Source organism: Hydra vulgaris, chromosome 01 (assembly GCF_038396675.1).
Source record: "Hydra vulgaris chromosome 01, alternate assembly HydraT2T_AEP".
Taxonomy (NCBI): Eukaryota; Metazoa; Cnidaria; class Hydrozoa; order Anthoathecata; family Hydridae; genus Hydra; species Hydra vulgaris.
Window position 1 is genome coordinate 66,801,307 of NC_088920.1, and position 24,847 is coordinate 66,826,153.

Consider the following 24,847-nt stretch of genomic DNA (forward strand, 5'->3'; position numbering starts at 1 on the left):
GAAAACAAATGAATTTTATAAGTATTAGAGAAAAAAAAAGAAATTATTTTTTTGCATAATTGAATTTATTAAATGGCATTTACAAATTTAATTAAGTCTTAAGTATAATTTATGTGCCTTTAGTTCTTAGTTACCCAACGCTGTATGCTAGAAGGTTAATAACATAACAGCATGATAAACGGCAATCATTTCTACCTACAATTTTATATTTTTTGTAGCAGCATGCCATTTTGTGCTGACAGTATAAAAAAACTCAGGGGTTCCTTCTAGAATTATATTATACTTGAAATCTATTATTGTATAAACTATTTGAACAAAATATTCTAAAGTGTCACTTTTACTGGTAAAAAAAATCCAGGTCTGAATTATAGTCATTTATAACAACTTTTAAAACAAATAAAAAGTAAATAATAGTTTCTTATAGTTTGAAGGATAATCACTCAATACAATTGAAGAAACAAATGTATGTAAAAATCATTTGTTTGAAAAAAATGTATTTATATCTTTATATAGAAATGTTTATTAACATGTAAGCTCAGTCAAAACCATCAAGAGCTCTTTTTTGGTGCTGTGAGATCTGCAGAAATGTTTCACAGCAATATTAATTGCCAGCAATTCACAGCCACATATAAATGACTTTTTATGCAAACTACTGTTCAATGTTCAAATGAAAACTGCAGCATCAGAGAAAAAACTCATATATAATATGTTTTAGACGATTCTTTTGGCGATTCCAGTTCTAAAGTATCTTTGACTGAAATCGAATTAATAAGAAAATATGATTTGTCGGAGAGAGAACCAACTGTGATCACGATAATACAGATATTCCAAATTACAACAATCTATTTGAATACAAAAAAGCTTTGATCTCATATATTGCTAGATACATAGCTAACATGACTTCAAAAAAAAACATCCTCATTAAATGTCAGAATGCACTAGTACTCCCTTTTCATTTAAAACAAAATAGCTTTTCAAAATTCAAAGATATAGGAGGTTTGATTAAACCAACGATAAGTGTTATTATTATATGCAAAGAAACTGAAAGGTGCTTTCAAATTAGTTGGTTACTTTAATAAATTGCCACTTTTCAAATGAAATAGAAATTCAAAATGCAATTGCAAGTGCTGCTTTGAGATCAGTCGATTTCTTGAAAATAATAATTGAACTCCTCATGTTTGACTCAACTATAAGTGATAACAATATATTTTCCTTGTTTCAGCTCATTTGGCTGTCAAATTAACTAGAAAAACAAATATTTATATATATATATATATATATATATATATATATATATATTTATATATATTTATATATATTTATATATATTTATATATATTTATATGTTTTGTGATTTGAGTAAAGTACAACCAAATAAAATAAGACACAAATAACTATATAAAAAAATTCTAGAAGGAACCCCTGAGTTGTCTGTACTCACAGAGCTCAGCTAATAGTTCATGCAGTATTTGTAAATTTGTGATATCTATTTGAAAAACTTATTTTATAATAGTTTATTATAAAAAGATATTCAGCTGCCTACCATGCATAATAATAAGACAACTTATTAACCTTGTAGCGCACAGCGTTGGGTAGTTAAGAACTAAAAGGTGCATAAATTGTATTATAAACAATATTAAACAAACAATTTATAGTAAAACTAAAATTAAAAGAAAGTAAATAAATGAAAAATAAACAAAATATGAATAAAACTATTTCAGTTTTTCAAACTTAAAATAATTATTCGAAAGTTGTTTGGAAATTGTTAACTTGGAACTACTAGTTCCTTATTTGTTTTTTACTAATGTTATACTAATTTTTACTAATGTTAATAAACTAATTCTTAATTTAAATAACTGAAAATTTTTATCTTATTTAATAACATTTGTTTATCTTTAAAAAAGCAAGATATTATACAAACTTATTGTTTTGAGTATATTATGTTAAACAATACATAATTTAGAAATTAACGTAAATATGTAATATTGCCTTTATTTTTTAAATTATTGTTATGTAAATCCGAAAATTATATTTATATTTGAGGCATGTGCATTTAAAAATATTTATATATATAAATGACATAAAAATTCGTAACAAAAATTTCTTCATTGGTAATCAACCGAAACCGTCGCCGTGTTGGGAGGCCAAAACTGGCTTCAAATAAATTTGCCGTATACGATATCCAGTTATATTTTGAGATCAGAGGTTGTTGAGGGTCCGCAGCCATTTTTTTATTTTTATAAGTTTATAAAATCCTACTGCGCTTGCGTATAATAAGTTTTCGCTTTTTTCTAATATCTAATTAGATATTAATATTCAGAACTTTAGCTAAACATTCCACAGTAGGACGAAATCCCGATTTCGTGGCCAAAAGTCAAATTTTTGAGTTTTATATTTTCGTCTTTTTACGTTCAGATCTTGTTTACAGATAGTCCTAGAACAAAATTCCGAACAGGGCAGGTATATACCTGCTCTAGGGTGGCCTGGGCGTCAGTTGACATTTAGCCTCCGTTCGGTACGCGCTAACCCAGTGAAAAATAAAACCGCGTCCCACATGGGTTACGCGTGGGTTCCGTGTGGGATTGATGGGATTTACGTGGGACGGATTTTCCCATGTGGCATCCGTATGGAAATTTGTCACCTTAAACCCATGTGGGTAATCCCACATGGGTTACATGTGGGAACCATATGGTATTTACACACATGGGAAATCCCACGTGGGTTTCCTGTGGGATTTGTATGGGAATTAATTTAAAAGCTGGTAACTAAAAAAAAAACTAGAAAAAAAAATTTTTAAATCGACATTGCATTGCGTTACGTTTATATTGTGTGAAAATATTTTATATTAATAGAGAGAATGGCAAGCAAGTATGTAAGTACCACGAATAATGTTTATCTTTCTTTATAGAAAAAAGATTAAGATATGTTCAAATAGACGTATTATTAGGATAATATAATAGTTATTTGAATTTAGATTTTGAGTTAGTTATTTGCAAACAATTAACTGATGCAAGTTGAAATGTTGTCAAAAACCAATCTTGCATGCATGGGAGTTTCATGAGTTTCAAACCTGCATTTCTTTGTGGGACACTGCAGTGTCGCACAAAGAAATGCAGGTTTGAAACTCGAAGAATTCCCAATTTTCTTTATTAAAAAAAAAAAAAGTAGGATAGAGATGGGTTTCTGTAACTTTTTTTATGCTCCAAAACTTTTAACTTTAGATATAATAAGGTCCTTAAGACTTAAGGGAGTTACGAACTACATTGAGGAACAAGTACAGAATATTTACAGAAACTTTTCAATTTTTAGTTTATAGTACCACAGTGTTATTGGGAATAAAATCTCTGGCTCCAGTTTTCAAAGTAATATGATCTAAAGTAATGTTTAAATAAAATAATATGCTTTAAAATGCATATAGTTATACATATAACTCCTGATAGTTAACTATATGTATAACTAGATATACATATAATTTGTTATAAAAACTTATTTTTTAAGGTAATGCTTGAACAAATTAGTACCAATTAATTCAAATTCAAGATTTAGTTAAAGTTCAAGTTAAAGTTCTTATTTATTCATTGTTTTTGTTAATTTTATATTTATTTGTTCAAATTTATCAGTTAGTACTATTTTTTACTACAGTAAGAATGTTTTTCATTGTTGAACGTGATTTTATTAGTAACTTAATTTTATTTTCAATATATTTTGACAACACCCTTTACATTTTAAATGATGACAGCTTTACTTTTCTATTGATGTTAAATTTATTATGTTTCAATAACTCAGATTGAATCTTAACTGAATTATTGTAAGCTTTGTAGGGGTTTGTTGTATATCAAATCGTGTTGTAAATAAAGTAAAAATAATATATATATATATATATATATATATATATATATATATATATATATAAATAAATATATATATATATATATATATATATATAAATATATATACATATATACATATGTATATATATATATATATATATATACAAATATATATATATTTATATATATATTTATATATTTATATATATACATATATATATATATATATATATATATATATATATATATATATATATATATATTATATATATATATATATATATATATATATATATATATATATACAAATATATATATATATATACAAATATATATATATATAATTCATTTTATAAAACAGAGACTGACAACTGATAATTAATGGATGTAAATACAAATTATAAAAATCATGTAAACTTCATTTATTATTTCTAAATACTATATTAATGTTAGTCGACAAAGTTAAAATCAATTTAGAGCATTGTTATTAGTTCTTTTGCGATTCGCACTTCCACTTCTGTCTCTCAAATTTATAAAATAGGTGGTCAAAGCTTGCTCAATAGGTAGGTTATCAGCATAACAATGCTTTTTTCTTACACTTTCTTAAGAGAAATATGGCAAATTGATTACTTATTTTACCTAAATCATAGGGTCATCTATGCATAATGATGTCAGATGATGACCCGTTTATTGAACACCTTCACCCTTTATCAAACTCAGTCAATTTTTTGCCATCTCCCATTGAAAATGATGTCAGTTTTTGTTATCATATTATGATGGTATACCTGAATTGTTAATATAATATAAAAAATGCATATACCATCAATTTTTTTCTGGTTCAATTATACATTTATTCTCAACAGTACTACAGTTTTAAGCAACAAAAGCAAGATGTTTTTAGACCACATTGTTGGTGTAAATACCTCTAAAACCTGCTCATAGCTAGCATATATTGTTTTACTTTTTTTTTAAATTAAGTATGTTACTTTTTTTTTTAATTCAATTTTTTAATTGACATTATTTTGGTCTCAACTTCCCTTCCCCATTGTCAATTATTGTTAAACTCACACTGCCCCTCTATCTACTGGCATCATTTATGGATGATCCCATAGCCTAAATACTATATATATATATATATATATATATATATATATATATATATATATATATATATATATATATATATATATATATATATATATATATATATATATATATATATATATATATATATATATATATATATATATATATATATATTCTTTTTACTTTATTTACAACACCATTTGATATACAACAAACCCCTACAAAGCTTACAATAATTCAGTTAAAATTCAATCTGAGTTATTGAAACGTAATAAATTTAACATCAATAGAAAAGTAAAACTGTCATCATTTAAAATGTAAAGGGTGTTGTCAAAATATATTGAAAATAAAATTAAGTTACTAATAAAATCACGTTCAACAATGAAAAACATTCTTACTGTAGTAAGAATTAGTACTAGTTAACAAATCTGAACAAATAAATATAAAATAGTGAAAAAACAATGAACAAATAAGAACTTGAACTTGAACTAAATCTTGAATTTGAATTAATTGGTACTAATTTGTTCAAGCATAACCTTAAAAAATAAGTTTATATAATAAATATTATGTATAACTAGTTATACATATAGTTAACTATCAGGAGTTATATGTATAACTGCATGAATTTTAAAGCATTTTATTTAATTTATATATTACTTTAGATCGTATTACTTTGAATACTGGACCCAGAGACTTTATTCCCAATTACACTGTGGTACTCCAGATTAAAAATTGAAAAGTTTCTGTAAATATCCTGTTTTTGTTCCTCAATGTACTTCGTAAGTCCCTAAAGTTTTATGAACTTTATTATATATAAAGTTAAAAGTTTTGGAGCATAAAAAGTTACAGAAACCTCCATATCTCCCTCCTATTTTTTTTTTTTTTTTCAATAAAGAAAATTTGACTTTCAAACCAGCATTTCTTTGTGGGACACTGCAGTGTCCCATGCATGCATGCATGCTTGGTTTTTGACAACATTTGAACTTGCATCAGTCAATTGTTTGCAGATAATATACTCAAGAACTATATTCAAATATCATATGAACATGTTAGAGAATGTTCATACGATATTTGAACATCACAAATTTAATAACACTGTTGTGATATGTTATATAAATAATACCATAATAGATTATGATATGAAAATAAGATAGGATATGAAGGCAATGATCAAAGAATAAATTTACTTATAGAAATTTAGATGTTTGTTTATTAGTTTCAGAATATTATATTATGTGTGACCACAGCCTTCTATAATAACAGGCCTTGACATCGCGCAACAAAGTTGTTAAATTGAAGGCCAATTCCTAAAACTGTGTTTACATTTTCATCTTTTAACATTAGACGAAAGTTTGTGTTCATGCTTTTTTAATAAATCTTTAAAATTTGATTGGTTTATAAATTAGATATTGCAACTTCAAGACGATAATGTTGTAAGGTTCAAGGCGTTACATTGTAAGATAATAGTATTGTCAAACTAACGGTAAGTTTTTTTAATAATTAAAATGCCTTTAAAATGCTGTGTATCTCTTTGCAAGTCGAACTATCTCAACTACAACAAAAATATCAATTTATACAACTACAATATCAATACTCAACTACAACAAAAATATCAATTTATAAATTCCCGAAGAATCTAGAGGAGAGAAAAAGATGTAGTAAAGCTATCCCAAGAACTGGTTTTATTGTTACAGACTATACAGCAGTATGTCAACTTCATTGGCCAAATGAAGCACCTTTTGAAAGCAAATATGGGAAGCAACGACCTTTAAACCCACCATCTGTTTTTAAAATTTTACGCCTAGTTGTTTAGCTACTCCAGCAAGTTAAGTTAGAAAAACTGTAACTTTAAGCGGTTTTCGAAGCATTTTACGAAATGAGTTAAATGATTTTCTATAAGAGGATGAACTTATATTTGACGATATTCAATCTTTGTTAAGTGATAATAACGATGTTATTGTTTTCCAGCTTAATAACAAAAGTTTACACATGCAATCAAAAATGTACAAACTTGGTGTTCCATTATTTATTTTAGTAATTTTCAATGATTATTCATTTGTAATTAACCATAATGACACAACTTGTAATATTTCATCTTTAGCTGTAAACAAATTAAAGTTAATAAAAACAAAATCAGCTTTATTTGAAGCAGTTAGATTTTTAAAAAATAAAGAAAGTTCGCTTCAGTTAAATATTCTATTCGAACACCTTATGCTATGAGAAAAGTTAATGTTGGTGAAGTTTTATATACTCCAGATATTATATGTAGAGCATATGAGTATTTTGCTATGCGACGAAGTTTATATGATTGTTTGTGTATTGACTACAAGTTGTCAAGTATAAGGACTTTAACAAGATTGACTTCAAAAATAAGCTCAATGGAGGACCTAAGTTTTATAAATAGTATTTTTATGAATTTAAATCCATTGAAAAGAATTTCCATACTACTAATTAATGAGGTCTATGTCAAAGCTTCATTACTTTACTAAAGAGGTGCTTTGTTTGGTCAAGCAGTAAACTACCCTGAAAAGTTAGCTAAAACAATTTTATCATTTATGATTAAATGTCTTTTTGGAGGTCCAGAATTTATATGTAGAGCTCAACCTGTTGCAAATTGTTCCTCTGAATTTCAGTTTTCTCAATGTCAACAAATTGTTCATACGATAAATAATATTAAAAATAGTAAGACATTGGTAATAATTACTGGTGGTAACCGTGTAAATCAAAGATTTTTTGGAATGTGTAAAACAGTTGATAGTAAACCATGGTTAACAAGATCAGGTATATATTTTTTTTATGATTATGTGCATCTCTTAAAATCTATACGAAACAATTGGTTGACAGAAAAGACTGACGAACTTCAATTTTTAAACAATAAAGAACTGGCTTTCGTTGTGGAGTAATTTATAAACTTTTCTAAATCACTCCACTTAGCTAAAGCCAGTTCTTTTAATCTAAAACTTTAATTTAAAAACTGAGTGCAATTGTCTTTTTAAACTCTCTAAACTTACTGCTAAATCAGTTTATCCAAAACCAATAGAGAGACAATCTGTAAAGTTTTGTTTGTCTGTTTTTTGTGAAGAAACAGTAGCTGCATTAAGAACGCATCTAGAGATTGAAAATAAAGCATTTGAAGGTACTGCTGTATTTATTGAAAAAATATTTTTTTTTTCGAATGTTGTTAATGTCAAAGCACCTGGTGCTGGCATTCGGTTTAGAAATGAATTATGCGGAGAAATCCACTCAGTTGGTGATCAACAGTTACAACTGCTACGAGATATTGCTGAACTGTCAAATTTTATGAAACCTACAGGTAAGCGTGTAAAACAGCTTACGCTAGATACTAGCAATGCAATAGCGCATTCATGTTATGGCTTTATTGATCTCGTAGAAACTTTGTTGAGTAATGGAGCAAAGTATGTCTTATTAGGTTGGTTTTCAACAGATCCACTTAAAAAAGCTTTTTCTAAGCTTCGACAGGGATCTGGAGGTACTTACTTTATAAACGTTAAATCTGTAATTGAAAAAATTAATATTCAACATACTAAATTGATATTACAACTTGACATTCCTGTTGATGGTATTGATGGTCATACTTGTGACATATGTTTTAGAGATATTTCTACTGATGAAAAAGAACTTCTAGATAATATACATGATCTTGAAAGCTCAGTTAATAAATCTACATTAGTGGCTATAGTTTACATAGCTGGCTATGTGCAAAAAAGCGAAATAAAAATTTATGATGATTCTACCAATTATTATTATAAATATGGAAGTTATCTGTATAGCCTAAACAGAGGCGGACTTGAAATTCCTTCTGATACTCTTGTCTAATGGTCAATATTTTGCTTTTTTTATATATATATATAGAGATGGGTTCAAGGTGCTACTGACCCTTTATGCAGAACATTCTGTGTTACTCAGTTTCAGTTCATTGCTGCTAAATATAGATTTAAAATCACAAAAAAACTGCTAAAGAATTACTCACTAATTACCACTCCCAAAGTACTAAAGCTATCATAATTTATGTGAAAATTAGTTTTGTATTTTATTATGCAATTTACTTGTTATGTTTTTTATTTTCTCATTAGCCTATATGTCTCTCAATATGTTTGGATTTGTAAATATTTACCCTGTTGAGATATATTGATAAAACTTTTTTTTTGCTTGAATCGACTTTTGTTGGTGTTTTTTATTGTTGGTAATTTTTATTGTTGCCATTTTTAGCAAAAAAAATTAAAAATACAGTTATCTTTCTAATATATAGATATATACTTTGTTATAGTTCTGCTTGTTATTGATACTATTTAATATTACATAAATTTTCTTAATGAAATTTGAAATACGAAAAATATGATTATCTTTTAACAATTTTTTGGTTTTCTTTTTATATTTCCGTCTTTACTAGAGATTATTATTAGAAAGCATAGACTGCCATTACACCCTACCTAATATAAAAATATATCAATATAAGTAAAAGTGAAAGTTTAATCGGCCTTCAGTTTTTACGGCATTTTGCGCGATGTCAAGGCCTGTTATTATAGAAGGCCGTGTGTATGACGAAAAAGTAAAGATATTTTTGCATCCACTGGCTATTGCACCCAAGGTCTACATCATTGAAAAAGTAGGTTTTTACATTTTTTGTTTTTGTTTTTTTGTTTAACTACTTATCCTAATTGATCACTTTTTTTCAGGATTCTCCTCATGGGTTCAAGCTCATTACGCATAATATGTGTTCAATTACCCATAATACGTTAGTCATTGTAAGTAATAAATTAGAAAATAATTATTTGTGAAATGTTGTAGTCATTAATGATTTCAACCTGGCTAATAATTAAAATTGCTCGACTAATAAGGTTCCTTTTTAAAATTGTTCTCTCTCTCTGTCTCTCTCTCTCTCTCTCATATATATATATATATATATATATATATATATATATATATATATATATATATATATATATATATATATATATATATATATATATATATTTGTATTTATTTATTTTTTTTAGAAAATGTTTGAAGAAAGTTAGAAGATACTAAAAAACTTGGTATTATGCAAGCCGAAGCGATTTAATTAATTCAATCGATAAAAAACGACGTGTTAAGCGCAAAAGAAAAAATAATATTTTTAATATTCATTTTGGATGTATTAATTAATAGCATTTATTTTGAAATAAATTCATTTTGCAACACGGTTTTTAATTTTATAAAATTTCGTCATAATAGTTTAAGGTAAATCGCACTGGTTATAGGTGGAAAACATCACATGTAAAAGATCAAAAATGCTACACATTTTGAATACCAAATGGGATAAAGTAGCAAATACCAGATTAAGTTAAACCTCTCTGAAAGCTTCGATGATTAATTTTAAATTACTATTTAAGTAATTTTTAAATTAAAAGAATTTTAAAAATTATCATAGAAGTATTCGGACTTTCATTTGTCTAGTATTGACTACTTTTATACCATTTGGATTAAAATATGTGGCATTTAAGATCTATAACATGTAGTATTTTCCACCTATATCCCATGTAGGATTTACCACATAAAACCCATGTGGGATTTACCATATGAAACCCACATGGGACAAAATAATAATCCCCATATGGGTTACATATGGTAAAAACCCACGCGTATCCCATATGGGATTTACCATATGGAATCCATGTGGGATTTACCATATGAAACCCACATGGGACAAAATAATAATCCCCACATGGGTTACATATGGAAAAAATCCACGCGTATCCCATGTGCGCTTTTTCACTGGGAAACAAGTGGACACGTCGAAAAATTCTTGCCTGTTTTAAAGTGCTGTTAAACTGAAGAAACTATTTCAATTGGAATTCGGCAAAATGGAATCACTTTCTGGAGGCATGTAGAATATATGGTTATGCACTGTTATTGCTACTTTTAATATTTTTCATATTTAAATCGCGCGACAAGTAAACATAAAAAATTGTAAATTTTTTATCTGAAATCGATTTTCTAATGTCGTTTTAAAAATTTAACCGCGGTTATCCACCTTCTTTTGACAAGTAACTGATCGTGTAGGGGAGAGTGGGGTAATGGCGAACGCGGGGTAACTCCGAACATGGTCAAAACAGCATTGTAAAAAAATAAATTCGACAATTTTTTTTTACCTGCTGAGAAGGGATCCTATGCTCAGTTCCAGACGTGCAGTAGTGTAATGAAGCTGCGGATGTTGTTCACTATAATTTGATTTTAAATTTTTCTGATAATTTTATGCAACTTTTTTCTTGAGTAACACTCTGTTGTAGCTTCTATGGAAATAAAGTCACTCCTTTTTTTTGTTTTTGTTGCATAATATAGTTTTTAGACTTAGTTATTACAATTAGCTTTTTATTCGCTATTACACAACAGTGCTTGTGATTGCCCCCCAATGTGTTCGGAATTACCCCACGTAGGCAGGGTAATTCCGAACACCAATGGTTTTATTTCTGGCATAAATTTTTATTTTATAATAAGATTTTTAAAAATTCCTTTTGAGGGTTTGTGACTGAGTAGTTAAACTAATTGATAAGCAATAAATATGATCAATTTTGTATAACTGGTGTCTTTAATTCGCATTCCCGCTTAGGTGTTCGCCAATACCCCACTCTCCCCTATAGTGTTACATATAACATGTTAAAAAACTGGCTGCCATTGAGTGTCATTTTAATAATGAGACTAGTTTTTATGGAGGAATGCGTGGTGCGACATTAAACTATGTTAATAGAATAATGTCGCACCACGCATTAATGGTCATGGAAATTAGTGAATTAACATTATTAATAGCACTAATTACATTTTAATGCAGTAATTTTTTATTTTAAATATATGCTTTAAAAGTTACTTCTCATTCCGTTTTATGATAACCTCAAAGTTTTATAAAATAGTCCTCAAAGAACTTTCAGCAGTTATTACTGTAGTTTTTTTTTTACAGAGTCTTCCAAAGCTTCAAATATGGAATTTTTAAGAAAAGATATATTCTTTATGGTGAAAGACTTTAAAAAATGAATATAAATTCATCATTGATGTATTGACAGATGCAATTTTCAAAAAAACGGAACATGTGATACAAGTAGGCGAGGATGAAATGTCATTATCACGGTTATTTTCAAATTTTCGATCGAGATGGAGAGCAGCAGGAAGATGGGAAGAGTTTTTCTGAAAAAAAATGAAGAATGGTTGAAGGGCACCGTACAATTTTCAAAATTATCCAATACTGAATGCACAACACCTGAGAAGATTGTGAAGAGTGATAATAAAAAAGGAATATGTGGGCGACCTTCGCAATCCTTTGCTTCATCTAGTGAAAGATCAAAGAGGCGAAAGACTTAAGAAGTACGTTCTACTTTTCTACAGAAGAATTGGCATATGCTGCTCAAATGAGTTTAAGGACTTCTGGTCAAGTACATGCTGCTCAAGCTGTTAAAGATGTCACATTAACAACCCCAACAAGAGCCTCAAAATATATATCCGCTGTTAGTTCACAAAATGAAGTACCTTTAACCCCAGATGAAGCACTTTCTTTTATGATCGAGAAAGAAGAATCAAAGCACTCTTATCAACTATCAAGAAATGTAGCTAGAGCACATAAATGTAAATTATACCCATCATACCTTGAAGTAGAAAAAGCAAAAAAACGTTGTTATCAATCAGTTGTGTACACAACTGTTAGTGAGTCGTGCGCACAGATTGAACTACAGGCTTTACTTGATCATACTACATCAAGAATTATACAACTTCAGGCTGATGTCATTGTTACTTTAAATCCGGAAATTCTGCAAAAATTAGTATTTTACTGTAAATGGGGATGTGATGGAAGCAGCGGTCAAAGTGTTTATAAAAAAAAACTTACTGAGACTGGAAAATTTGATGAAAGCATTTTTTATACTTCTCTTGTACCTTTACAATTAATACACAACAACCACGAGATGGGTGAAGCAACTATTGTGTGGAAAAATCCTACACCATCATCTCCGCGATTCTGCAGACCAATACGATTGCAGTTTGTACGTGAAGATGTACAGTCAACATTGAAAGAAGTTACCGACATTGAACTGCAGATTGAGGGTCTTGCACCATATGCTAATGAACAAAATGGAAAATCCATTTCAGTAACTTATTGTATGTCATTTACGATGATAGACAGTAAAGTATGTAATGGAGTAACTGGTACCACTTCTACACAACGCTGCTTTCTGTGCAAAGCTTCCTCTAAAGAATTTAATGACATCAACATTATAAAAATGGACATTACAACAGATAATTTAAGATTTGGCATATCTACATTGCATGCATGTATTCGTTTTTTTGAGTGCTGTTTGCATCTGTCGTATAAGCTAACAACTGAAAAGTGGCAAGCTCGTCAAGAGGAAGATAAAAAGAATGTGAAAATACGTAAGGAAGAAATACAGACTCAATTTAGGATAAAACTGGGGCTTATCGTTGATCGACCAAAGCCAGTATATGGAAGCTCTAACAATGGAAATACAGCGCGCCGCTTTTTTCAAAATGCTGCTATATCTGCTGAAATAACAGGAGTCGATGAAAAATTAATTCACTGATTTCATGTTATTTTGCAGGTAATTTCGAGCGGGTTTGATATAGATAATGAAAAATTCAAAGACTATTGTGTAAATACCGCCCATTTATTTGTTGCTTTATATCCGTGGTATTACATGCCTACATCTGTACATAAATTGCTGATCCATGGAGCAGAAATTGTAAAGTATGCCCTTTTACCGATTGGACAACTTTCTGAAGATGCCCAAGAGTCACGCAATAAAGACATTAAAAACTTCAGATTACATCATTCAATAAAATGCTCAAGAGAATCGAATATGAGAGACATTTTTAATAGGCTCTTATTAACATCAGATCCATTTCTCTCGAGCATCAAGAAATTGCCCCAGAGACCGGTAAAATCTCTACATCAAGAAGCTATACAATTGTTAAAACAACCTGAAGTCGCCAGACAAGAAACAAGGAACGATTTTGATTTAGAAACAAGTGGTTCAACATCAGATTCCGAATCGAATGATTCGAACATGACGAATATGACATATGTGATTTTTGTTACTAGGATTAAAGAATCAATTTTTTTACATATATGTGAGTTAATCTTTTACCGAATTTGAAAAAAAAAAAAAATTTAAAATTACAAATTTCTGTTTTTTATTAATAGTATAAATTTGAAAATAATTTTGCAATGTTTTTGCTCTAATTTAACTCCTGAATCATTAGCAATGACCTTGAAAACCAAACTACATGAGATTTCATATTTTCAACATATTAACAGTTTTGGCCGCCATATTGGAGCCGCCATTTTGAATTTTTTAAATCTGACCTCAGATTCCTAATCAGCGACCTCGAAAACCCTTATGTAGGTAATTTGGGAATTTTGGCCACAAAATCAGTATTTCGTCCCACTCTGCGTCCGTGCGTTAGTCAAAAACGTCTTTTAACAAGAAAAAATTGTAAAATACTGTAAATATTCAATCAAATCGTTTTATATATAATTTATCAGTTTTCAGTAACTGGTAGGCCAATTTAATACAAAATGCACACAAACACAATCCCCTTTAGAGGTGAGGGTGCACATAATGTTTAGCCTTAAACAAAGCTTGCTACGGCATTAAACATCAATATGCTTAGCAAATAACAGAATAAAACAGTTTTAGAAAATTTTGACAACACATAACATAGTTGCTAGTTAAAGTTGTAACAAAAAAATGTTTTTAAAAAGGGGGTTTCTAAAATTTTTATAATCTACTTCACATTATTTTACCTTAAAATTGTCCATAAAAAATGCCTAAATCAGACGTAAGCTTTACCCGTTAATTATAGAATAACTTATCTTCTTTTGAAAATTTCCAAAATTTCTAAATTTTCCCGAGTAGAAAATTTCCGGGAAATTTTCAACCCTAATTTTGACTACTTGTAACCTCCATATCTTGTTTAAATAATATTTCTCTTTTGCATGAAAAAAAGAAATGTATTTAACAACAAAAAGGGAGACAAAAAAAACTGAGCTGACTGTAACAATTGCTACAGTTACTTCAGCCTAGATCCGCCCCTGAGATACCTAATTAAACAAAATCTGCTATATAATAACGTGTATAGATTAAAATATAGTACCGTCATAATTAACGTGTATAGTGTATACATTAGGGTGTTTCATATTTTATAAATTTTCGAAATCGAACTCGCGAATCGATTTATAAATTGACTATTTGTATAAAAAAAAGTTTGAGCAAAAAAAAAAAAAAAAATTTAATTTTTAGGCCTGGCGGGGACCTTAAAATTTATCGAAATTTTTTTTTTATTCTTTTAAATGTTATATGTTGGATTGAATATTAATCACATTAAATGGAGCATGTTGAAAAAATTAAGAAATTAGTCTACAGAATCTTTTAAAATTGGTGAAAAATCCAAATTTTTCATCTTAAAAATCTATTTTATCACTCAATCGCGTATAAAAAACATTTTTGATTTTCTAATAAACTGTTTCCAGACGCGGAAAAATCAATAACCTAGATTTTTTTAACAATAGTGTCAAATGAGGTATATACAGGTCTAAAAAAAAATTTCTTTTATCCTTCGAGGTAACCTAACCCTTACGCTAACCTTAATAGCCTAATAACAATTGTTTATTTTAGTTTTTTTTATAATAAAAAAGACTTAATGAACTTACTGCAACATTGTTAAAAGTGGTATTGTTGTTATTAGTTTTATTGCCTCAAGATTAGAAAGTATATGGTAGCTTTTCAACTTTAAATGATTTTCTTGGTATTGTTGCAAAGTTTTTTTTGGTTTTGTAAAAAATAAAAAATAAAAAAGAATGATATGTTTAAGTATAATTAAATAAAAAATACATATTTACAAATCAATATTACATCATTAAATAAAAGTCATCATTAAAAAACTATATTATCTATTTTGCAATTGCTTGATATGCTAATTGCAAATCTTCTTTAGTCTTTGCCTTGTTAAGGTTTTCTCTCCTTTGGTGAATAGCTAGCAGTAAGTCCTGACGATCGTCTTCATTGCGAACGTTATTTACAAAGTCTGATACAACTTTAATAGATCTTTCAGAAACGTCGTTAACCACTGCAAGGTTGGAAACAAACTGGGAAAAAATCTTAAACTGTTCAATATACTCCCATAGTGGTGCCGGGCTGTTAAACCAAAGTTTATCATTTAGCTTAGTAAGGTTTAACAAACTAAATATGAACCAAGAGTTTTCTCCCACTAGTTGGGCAATACTTGGTGGTTTTTCTAGATTAAAGTTAAGAGTTTTTAACAAATTTAATTTTTCGGAATGCCGAAAAAATTCAGGAACTGGTTTCGAAAAGACCATTTTTGCAACTTCTTCTCTCTCTGCAACAGAAATACCTTGGTCTATAAGAGCCAGCGGAATTAAAGTTTCATCAAGGTACCATAAATGTGATTCCATTGAAACCATTGTGGCATCAATTCCATTTAAAATTGTTTCAGAATTCTGAACATATTGTCCTACGTAACCTCTATATTTTGTCATTTGCCAATAGGCTTTTATATCTTGGTAAGGCGCAGCGTAAGGTAAAGAGGTTTTTAAAAACCAGACGGTATAAAAGATTGAGATAAACTCAGCAGTAGACTGCACTTCGTTCTTTTGATCGTCTGTCAATTCATAAGACAGTTGCAAACTCAATATCCGAATCTTGAGATAATAAATAGCTTTGGACATAAAACGTGCATGAGACACGCACCCTGGAGCTTGAATTTTAAAATCTCTTTCAGGGCATAAGTACATTAGGGTTAGTTTCAATAACTCCTTGTAGTCTCCTCTGGGAAAAGTGTTTTTTTTTAGAGCAATCTCGCAATATTTTACAGCATCGAGTTTATGGGTTTCTAAGAAAGTGGTAGCAATAGATTGAGTGTCATATTTTACAAACTTTGAAGAGTCAATGCTACTTTTAATGTCATTCCAGTTTAATTGGAACCGTTTAAACATTAGGTTTTCTGGAGATTTAGTTTTTCCACTGCACTGTCTTTCACAGAAGTGTTTTAGATGTAACTCATAAACATGCCTCCTGCAAGCCAGCTCTAGTAGAATTGAGTTTTGTTTATGACTAAACCTGACATTTGTACCAGAAAGTCTTCCTGTATTTGTAGCTGTTGTATCAAAACATAAACCTTTCACGTCATCACATATTCCATACTCATCCAGTATTTTAACAAAAGCATCGTATTGAGCTTGTCCAGTACCACGATCAATTGCTGGAATGGAATGCCAAGGAGCTTCATTTTACCATCAATATTTACCGAGATCGCAAATCGATCTCTTTTAGATTTTATACCTTCTGTGATGTCTTCGATAATTTTTCCATCAAAATGTGCTATTATGGGAAAAGTAGCTTTAGCGGTAGCAATTTTTACATTTTTCTTATATTGTTCAGCATTTTCCCGAATAGATTTTTTTTGAGCTCGCCAAATAGTTGAATGAGACACTGAAAAATCAGCCACATTTCCGCCTGAACTTACGATTAAATCCGTACATACATGCACTAGATCTCTTGATGAAATATTTTTTGAGACTGATGTCATGGCAATATCTTTAACAAAACCTTTCCTTAACTCTTGTTTTGCGTTACTTGGGCCGGGTTGCGATAAATCAAAAGAAATATCTGATTCTGTACTCACGTCACTGATATCTGAGAGAAGCTCTAGATCTGTAGTTGATTCGTCTATTTGGGGTAACTGTTTAATATTACAACTTTTTAAAGGCTTCTTATCTTTATTTACCGTTTTATATCTCATGTCTTTGCTCCCCAAAGTCATTAGACGACTGGACTTTTGGTCTTTTAAAAATTGGATATCAACATAGTATGAAAGTTTATCAAGGCTCGTTTTTTTTAAGATTTCCTTAATATTATCTTTACCAATCCAAAATACCTGCTCCCCCTTCTTTTTGAATTCTTCCCTAGATTTCTCTGCTGCTTTAGAGTCTTTATTCTTACTTTTCTTTAATGTCTCCCAACTATCGATTAAACGAGTAATATTATTCCTGAAAAAATTAAGATAATACATTAAATAAAATAGAAATATTAACTTTAAGATGCACCTTATATTTTGCATTATTAAGCTATAATCCACACGTAATAACAACTAAAAAAATTAGTTGCAGTGGTACTACAAAAAAACCTTAATCATCTACTAGCTTATTAAGTTCGAATGATTATACAAATTTATAATAACTATTTTATTATAAATTGAAATTATAAAACTTACCTTATAGATTTATCCGTTAATAATCCATCTTTATAACCTCCGTCTAACCATGGTTTTTTTACTGCAAAAAGAATACAGTTGTCAGGGCAATTGACAAGTCCGGAGCACTTTGCGAATTTATCGGGCCCATCAGTACAACCAATAAACCTTTTGGATGGAGTTAACTTGTTACTAGATCTTTTAAACTGAAAGTTAAGAATTAATTCTTTATTTGTTGCAAAAGTTATCTGAGTTAAGTTTTCTATCAGGCTTTCTTCTTCAAATAAATAAGCTCTAGCTTTTAGTCTCGTAATTTTAGCCATTTTGAATATTATTTAAAAAAATATTAAAGCACTTATTATTAGTAACGCAAATTTAGTTTAAATACTTTGTCTTCGCATTGGAAAGTAGTTGTTAAATTTTAAATTATTATTTAAGTACCTTGGTATATACATTTTCTAAAAATATTTTCCGATCAAATTTCCGGATTTTCAATTTATTGCTCTCTTATGTTTATTAAGTAGGGGCCATTAAGGTTAGTGTCCGGGGCATGTTACTCCATGGATCCAATTATTATTTTTTTTAGACTTCATTTAACACTAATAAAAAAACTATTCAAATTATAGTTTTTTCCGGGTTTGGAAACAGTTTATTAGGGTATAAAAAAAGTTTTTTATACGCCACTGAGTAATAAAATAGGTTTTTGTGAAAGAAAATTTGGATTTTTCACCAATTTCAAAATATTATGTAGACTAATTTCTTTATTTTTTCGACATGCTCCTTTTATGTGATAAACATTCAATCCAACATATAACATTTAAAAAAAAAAGAGATAAATTTAGATAAATTTTAAGGTCCCCGCCAGGCGTTTAAAACACCCGACAATTTTGGCCCAAAATCGAACTGGCGGGGACCCTAAAAATTAAATTTTTTTTATTTTTTTTTGCTCAAACTTATTTTTATAGAAATAGTCAATTTATAAATCGATTCGCAAGTTCGATTTCAAAAATTGATAAAATATGAAACACCCTAGTAAACATAGCAGCAATTTATTTAATCAAAAATATAATATAAATAATATTTAAACAAATTCTTCGAATGTGTGTCGGTTCTATGGTGTAATGGTTAGCACTCTGGACTTTGAATCCAGCGATCCGAGTTCAAATCTCGGTAGGACCTGGCTTTTGCCGTTTTTGTTTACTATATATTGTTTTGTTATATTTTTGCTTATATATTAAAAATTGTTTTTGTTGATAAATTAAAGAAACGTTATCAAAAAGTGTTTTATACAATTGCTTATTTTACGTTTTTTAAAAATATTAAACGATATAGTGTTATTATAAAAACATACCGTAAAACCGCTTAAGTTCGATAACTTAATTAAGTTAATGTTCCAAGCACAGGCCCGCCGTGAGCCTTTGCGGCGCCCAGGGTCAAAATTTCCCAAGCGCCCTACTGAAAGTGAAAGCTGATCTAATGATCCATAATTCAATACATATAATAAGCCATTTGGTAACAAATCAAAGAGGATAAAAGAATATAGAATTTTTTAATTTTAATTAATGAACATTTGAACAGTTTATTTCTAGATAATTGCAATGGTCTTTTGACTTGGTTATACACTCATACATAAAATGATAAAGTCGACACTAGAACATGGTAGAAACAGACCAAAGACAATCATTAAACACCATTGGATGTTAAGAGCAAAAATTTGTCTAGAATACAACAGCTATTGTTGTTTCAACTTCAGAGGAAATTGATCTTTCGAGCTTTACTCATGGTGAATTTGGAAATCACTTTACCGTAGCACAACTTTTTGGCAAGATCGTGCTCAATGGAAATAAACAGAAGATTCGTGAGTCGTTCTTGGCTCATTGTAGACCTTAAAGCTGTCTTAACTAGAGCAAGCTTACTAAAAGATCTCACGCCTTCCGCAACAGAAACAGGGATGGTGTTGAAGATGCGCAGCAAAATGCAGACTGGTTCGAAGAGCGGCTGAAGACCTTTCTGGTATATTCCATTCAATAACGTCATGGAAGTGAGAGATTCTTTTGGACCAAAAAGATTGGATCGCTTCAGAGCATCGAGGTGGCGGACCTCTTCAATAAGTTTCTCTTCCTCAACATCGGTCGCGTAGATTTGTGCCAACACCTTGCATTTCTCCTCCAATTGGATAGGTGCTTAAACACTTTCTTCTGATTCTTCTTTATTTGACATAACAAGAGATTTCAATGACCACAAGAACGAAAACATATTCGTCGTCTTCTCAGCAGCTTGGAATCTATCGCTGACCTGCTGAATAAGAGTATCAAGAGCGGTATTGAATACGCTCACCTCAAACTCTTTTGCTTTGTCTTCATGGAAATGAGCGGTGTTCCTCACCTCTTCGTGAAAGGTCTTCCTTTTTTTGTCCTCTTCTTCACAAATTCTGATTGAAAACCAAAAGAAGCAAGACCAGATGCTATCAAACGTGCCTCATTAAGGATGCTGGTCCAAGATGATCTCAGTCGATTTAGATCTTCAATAAGAGTCTTAATGAGTTTCATCTCGTCGTCCAAGGAAATATTTTCTGATTGGAGTGCAAGGCTCACGTAGTTGATTGATTTTAGAGTTTTATATTAAAAGGTTGTCATTACGACGAACTCGAATGAATGAACCCACCTCTCCAGAGATTTTACTTCATTCAATTGATCAGCTGTTAGATCAAAATCGCGGAGCTTTTTCAAAGATTCGAGGATTTCCCTGGATCGCTTGACTAACGGCTTCACGGCCTCGATTCGTGCACTCCATCTGGTTTGCGACGTTTGATGAAGGGACAAACCAGTGGTTTCAATCAAGACTTTCCACCGACTAGGGCTTCCACTGAAAAGATTGTAAAGTGACTGGACTCGGCCAAAGTAGTTCTTGGCTTCAACCGAAGATTCAGCAGAATGAACACCAGCAAGGTTGAGACTATGAGCGCTGCATGGCATATAGAGAGCTTGAGGATTTTTTTGCAGTATAATCACCTGTACTCCTTTGTATATACCGGACATGTTCGCTCCATTGTCATATCCTTGACCTCTGCAGTTTTTGAGATCGATTCCATTTTGTTCTAAGACGTCCATAATAAGCTTGGCAATGTCAGCACCTATCTTTTTTTCAAGATTCTTGACCCTCAGAAAGCGCTCCTTCACGGTCCATCTTTTGTCAGTACCAAAGTATACAAAGCGGAGAACAAAGGTGATTTGCTTGGTGTGAGAGACGTCCGGAGTCCCGTCCACAAGAATGGAATAGCAGATGGCCATATGAGCTTCGTTGATGATGGCACCGTGAACGATTCCTCCGCACTCTTTGATGAATTTATTTTGAGTGCTCCAGCCCAAGTAATGGGCATTCATTTTTTTACCTTCTTGTTGGCAGCGGAAAACTTCTTCTAAGTGTAGTTGGAGAGTCTTGTTGTGCTTGGCCAAGAGCTCTAGGGTAGCTAGAAAGTTGCCATTGTCGTCTTCTCCAATCATTTTTGATGAACCTAAAAATTATAATAATAAGACAGATTTATTTAAAACAATAAAGAAGCATTTGTTTTATTTTATGATGATTCTATGATGATTTTATATTATGATTTATGAATATATTTAAATATATAATGAACATATTTATTTAAAAGAATAAAGAAGGATTTGTTTTATTTAATGATTTCCAAAATATCTAGTTAATCTTATAAATATAAGCTAAATAGATTTAAAGATAGTCGGTATCACAATAGAATAATTGTAAATAGATTTACCTCTGAAACTAAGGTTTCGTGACGCTAAAAAAAGAGTAACATCTAAGATGCATCGTAGAATTTCACGTCACCTGGCTGCTTCATTTCTTATCGAGTTTTCAAGAGCTGCATCTATTCCGCTTTGATTTTCTAAGCTTTCTAGCGCCGTTTTCCATTCTATGTAAAAGTTTCGATGCTGGGCGTTATTCTGGTGACTTTTGACTTTCTCAGGTAGCTTGTGCCAGTTGCAGCTTATTACATCATTCCATCTTAGAAGGTGCGACTGGTGTACGATCCCAAAAGATTGTTTGCTTCCAAACAGAGAACACGGAAAGCAAATAAATGATTTCTTAGATACACTCCAGACCAGCCAATCTCGGCATGTTTTCTCCCCGTTGAGAGAAGTTTCGTAGAAAATTGATTCAGGAACCTTCTTCTTATTAGAATCTTTCGGGAAAGCTGAAGGATTTCGAGGAAGCCCCTGTAGAAGCACAGAATCTCTTTCCACTTTGGAAAGATGTGCTGCCCACAAAGCAGGATCATTGGAAGGAATGGGAGCGATGGGTTCTTCTGTTGGCAACACCTGAGAATAAATTTTAAAAAATCTTATTTTATTAGCTTAAAAGTTTATTAACATCATTTCTTTTAAAGAGGTAGAACTTACCAAAATATTCTCTTCATTCACAGCTACCATTCTGATTTTTGATAGGGGCTCTCCCGAGCTTTCAGAAATGTCAGTGACATCGTTTTCAGTTCCAACCTATTAAAATAAGTTAAAAATTTATATAACATTGAATTAATCAAATGGGAAAATATCCTTTCACGGGGAAAACTATTTACTACTTGAATCGATCGACTTGGCAGGAAAGAGTTTGAAGCAGTAGGACTTTCATCTTCTCCTTTTTTTGTAACTGTAATACCACAGTCTTGAAGAGTGCGTTTGTTCTTTTCCTCATTCGCAGTTCTTTGAGCAGCGTTCTATCTTACTTGACAACCAGAATCTTTCTTTTTAAAACCAGACATGTTTTAATTCTTTTTGAAACAGCATCCGCTCATAAGCAAAGAACTGTTTGAATTTCTTCTTGATTGGGTCTATCAGACTATCACATCGATATCACGTGTTTCAAAATTGTTTCAAATTTGAGAGATTTTAAAAATTAGAGAAATAAATTTAATAAAATCGTTTTAATATTTTATATTAATATCAAACTACTTGGATTTAATCTAATCTCTTTTTTTAATAAAGTAAAAAATCTCCGTTTTTAATTGAATGAAAATCTCCGTGCACTAAAGTTATTTTAAACATTTAATTCAGCGGGTTGTTAAATTAATCATTAGTATTCACTTTATTTGCGAGTTTCCGCTATATAAAAAGAATCGCTTTATTTAAAACTAATGTTTTGAAAGTAATGCTAATTTCTTAGTTTTAAAGCATTAATTACTTTTTTTATTTAAAAAGCCCAATTATGAAGCACTTCATTACAAAGTTGAAAATTTAAACTAAAAAAAATTGACAGGCCAAAAAAAGCAATTGACCGTCTATTATATGTTTTAGCTGGTCAAATTGACCGGCTGCTTTTGATTTCTTATTTTCAACGCTGCTTCCCAGTACTTCATCTTTTTTTTAAATAAACATGAAAAAAAAAATATTTATATTCGGCTTCGTACGCCCCTGTCGACCTGGCGCCCGGAACAAAACAACCCAGTAGACCCCCCCCCCCCCCCTCACGGCGGCCCTGTCCAAGCATATTAATTATATTTAAATATATTTAGCTTATTAAAAAGTTTATTAAAGTTAATTGAGATTTTAACATTCATATCTTCGACACAAATGAATGTTTTTTCAAAAAAAAATTCAGAATTATACAGAAAACTCGTTAATTTATATTGTAAAAATAAAATAATAAAAATAAAAGCTACTTTATTTCAAACTTTTGGTCTTACTATCCAGTCTGGTCTGTCCGCCATGCTTTTTCGGAACTTGATCCCCAAGCTTAACTTTTTTATGTAATGCTCCTAATTGAATATTGTACAATTTTGCAGCCTTCCTTTTGATAAATCCATAGTTTTTTACTTTAATTACAGCTGTTTCTAGGTCTTTTTTTTTGTAATTTGTTTTATAACCTCAACTGTTTTCCTTTCTTTTGTAATTTCGAGGCATAGTTTCTAAAATTAACAAAGAAAAGTCTAATTTTGTATTAAAAAAATATCATTTTAAAACTCTACAACAATTTTACCCCCTACGACATCCCCCTCGGGACGCCTCTGATTACAGGTTGTACATCTCAATAACACATGGTGAAAAATATTGCAAGTAAAGAGTTGAATCAAAAGACTTTTTTGTATTATAATATTAATTTTCTACAAACTTTTCTGATTTCAAGTTTTTAGTCTAAAATAAATTAAGTAAATTAAAATCATTAGAAAAAACATTTAATTGAAAATCAAATAATTAAAAACCTCATTCGCTAACAACCGGATATTCAAAAGTTTTATATTATATAATATATGTTTTTATAAAAACACTATAACTTTAATATTTTTCAAAAATGTAAAATTAGCCTTTTTTTATAATGTAAAATATATAAACAATAAACTAAATGAACTTGCAAAAGTAGGTCCTACCGAGATTTGAACTCGGATCGCTGGATTCAAAGTCCAGAGTGCTAACCATTACACCATAGAACCGATACAATTTACAGATTTATTTAAATATATAAACGTTATTTTATAATAATTATTTCAAGTATATTAATCGCGACGTTTGAATTATCTTGTTTTATCTCCACATTTCCGAGTTTTGAGATAAAACGATTTAATAAATAAAAACTTTGGACGATAGCATATAAAAGTTTTTTACTTACATAATAGGTTTTAATACAGTAAAAAACATTATTCTAAGGTACACAAC

The 24,847-nt window shown here is 30.1% G+C and overlaps 2 protein-coding genes and 2 non-coding genes across 4 annotated transcripts; 2 read left to right on the forward strand and 2 right to left on the reverse strand.

The window, feature by feature from the left end:
• Positions 1–7,881: 7,881 nt before the first annotated feature.
• LOC136075541 (uncharacterized) lies at positions 7,882–10,115 on the forward strand. Its single transcript, XM_065788983.1, has 3 exons — positions 7,882–9,543; positions 9,614–9,682; positions 9,935–10,115. The coding sequence occupies exon 1, from the start codon at positions 8,217–8,219 to the stop codon at positions 8,751–8,753; it is 537 nt and encodes a 178-aa protein (XP_065645055.1). The 5' UTR covers positions 7,882–8,216; the 3' UTR covers positions 8,754–9,543; positions 9,614–9,682; positions 9,935–10,115.
• A 6,999-nt stretch (positions 10,116–17,114) lies between these two features.
• On the reverse strand, positions 17,115–18,686 carry LOC136074650 (uncharacterized). The gene is made up of 2 exons (XM_065786989.1): positions 18,207–18,686; positions 17,115–17,982 (listed from the first exon to the last, which is right to left on the reverse strand). The coding sequence occupies exons 1-2, from the start codon at positions 18,506–18,508 to the stop codon at positions 17,115–17,117; spliced, it is 1,170 nt and encodes a 389-aa protein (XP_065643061.1). The 5' UTR covers positions 18,509–18,686.
• A 606-nt stretch (positions 18,687–19,292) lies between these two features.
• Positions 19,293–19,364, forward strand: trnaq-uug (transfer RNA glutamine (anticodon UUG)). The gene has a single exon. It is a non-coding gene; the product is annotated as a tRNA-Gln (tRNA).
• Positions 19,365–24,552: 5,188 nt separating this feature from the next.
• Positions 24,553–24,624, reverse strand: trnaq-uug (transfer RNA glutamine (anticodon UUG)). The gene has a single exon. It is a non-coding gene; the product is annotated as a tRNA-Gln (tRNA).
• Between the last annotated feature and the right edge of the window lie 223 nt (positions 24,625–24,847).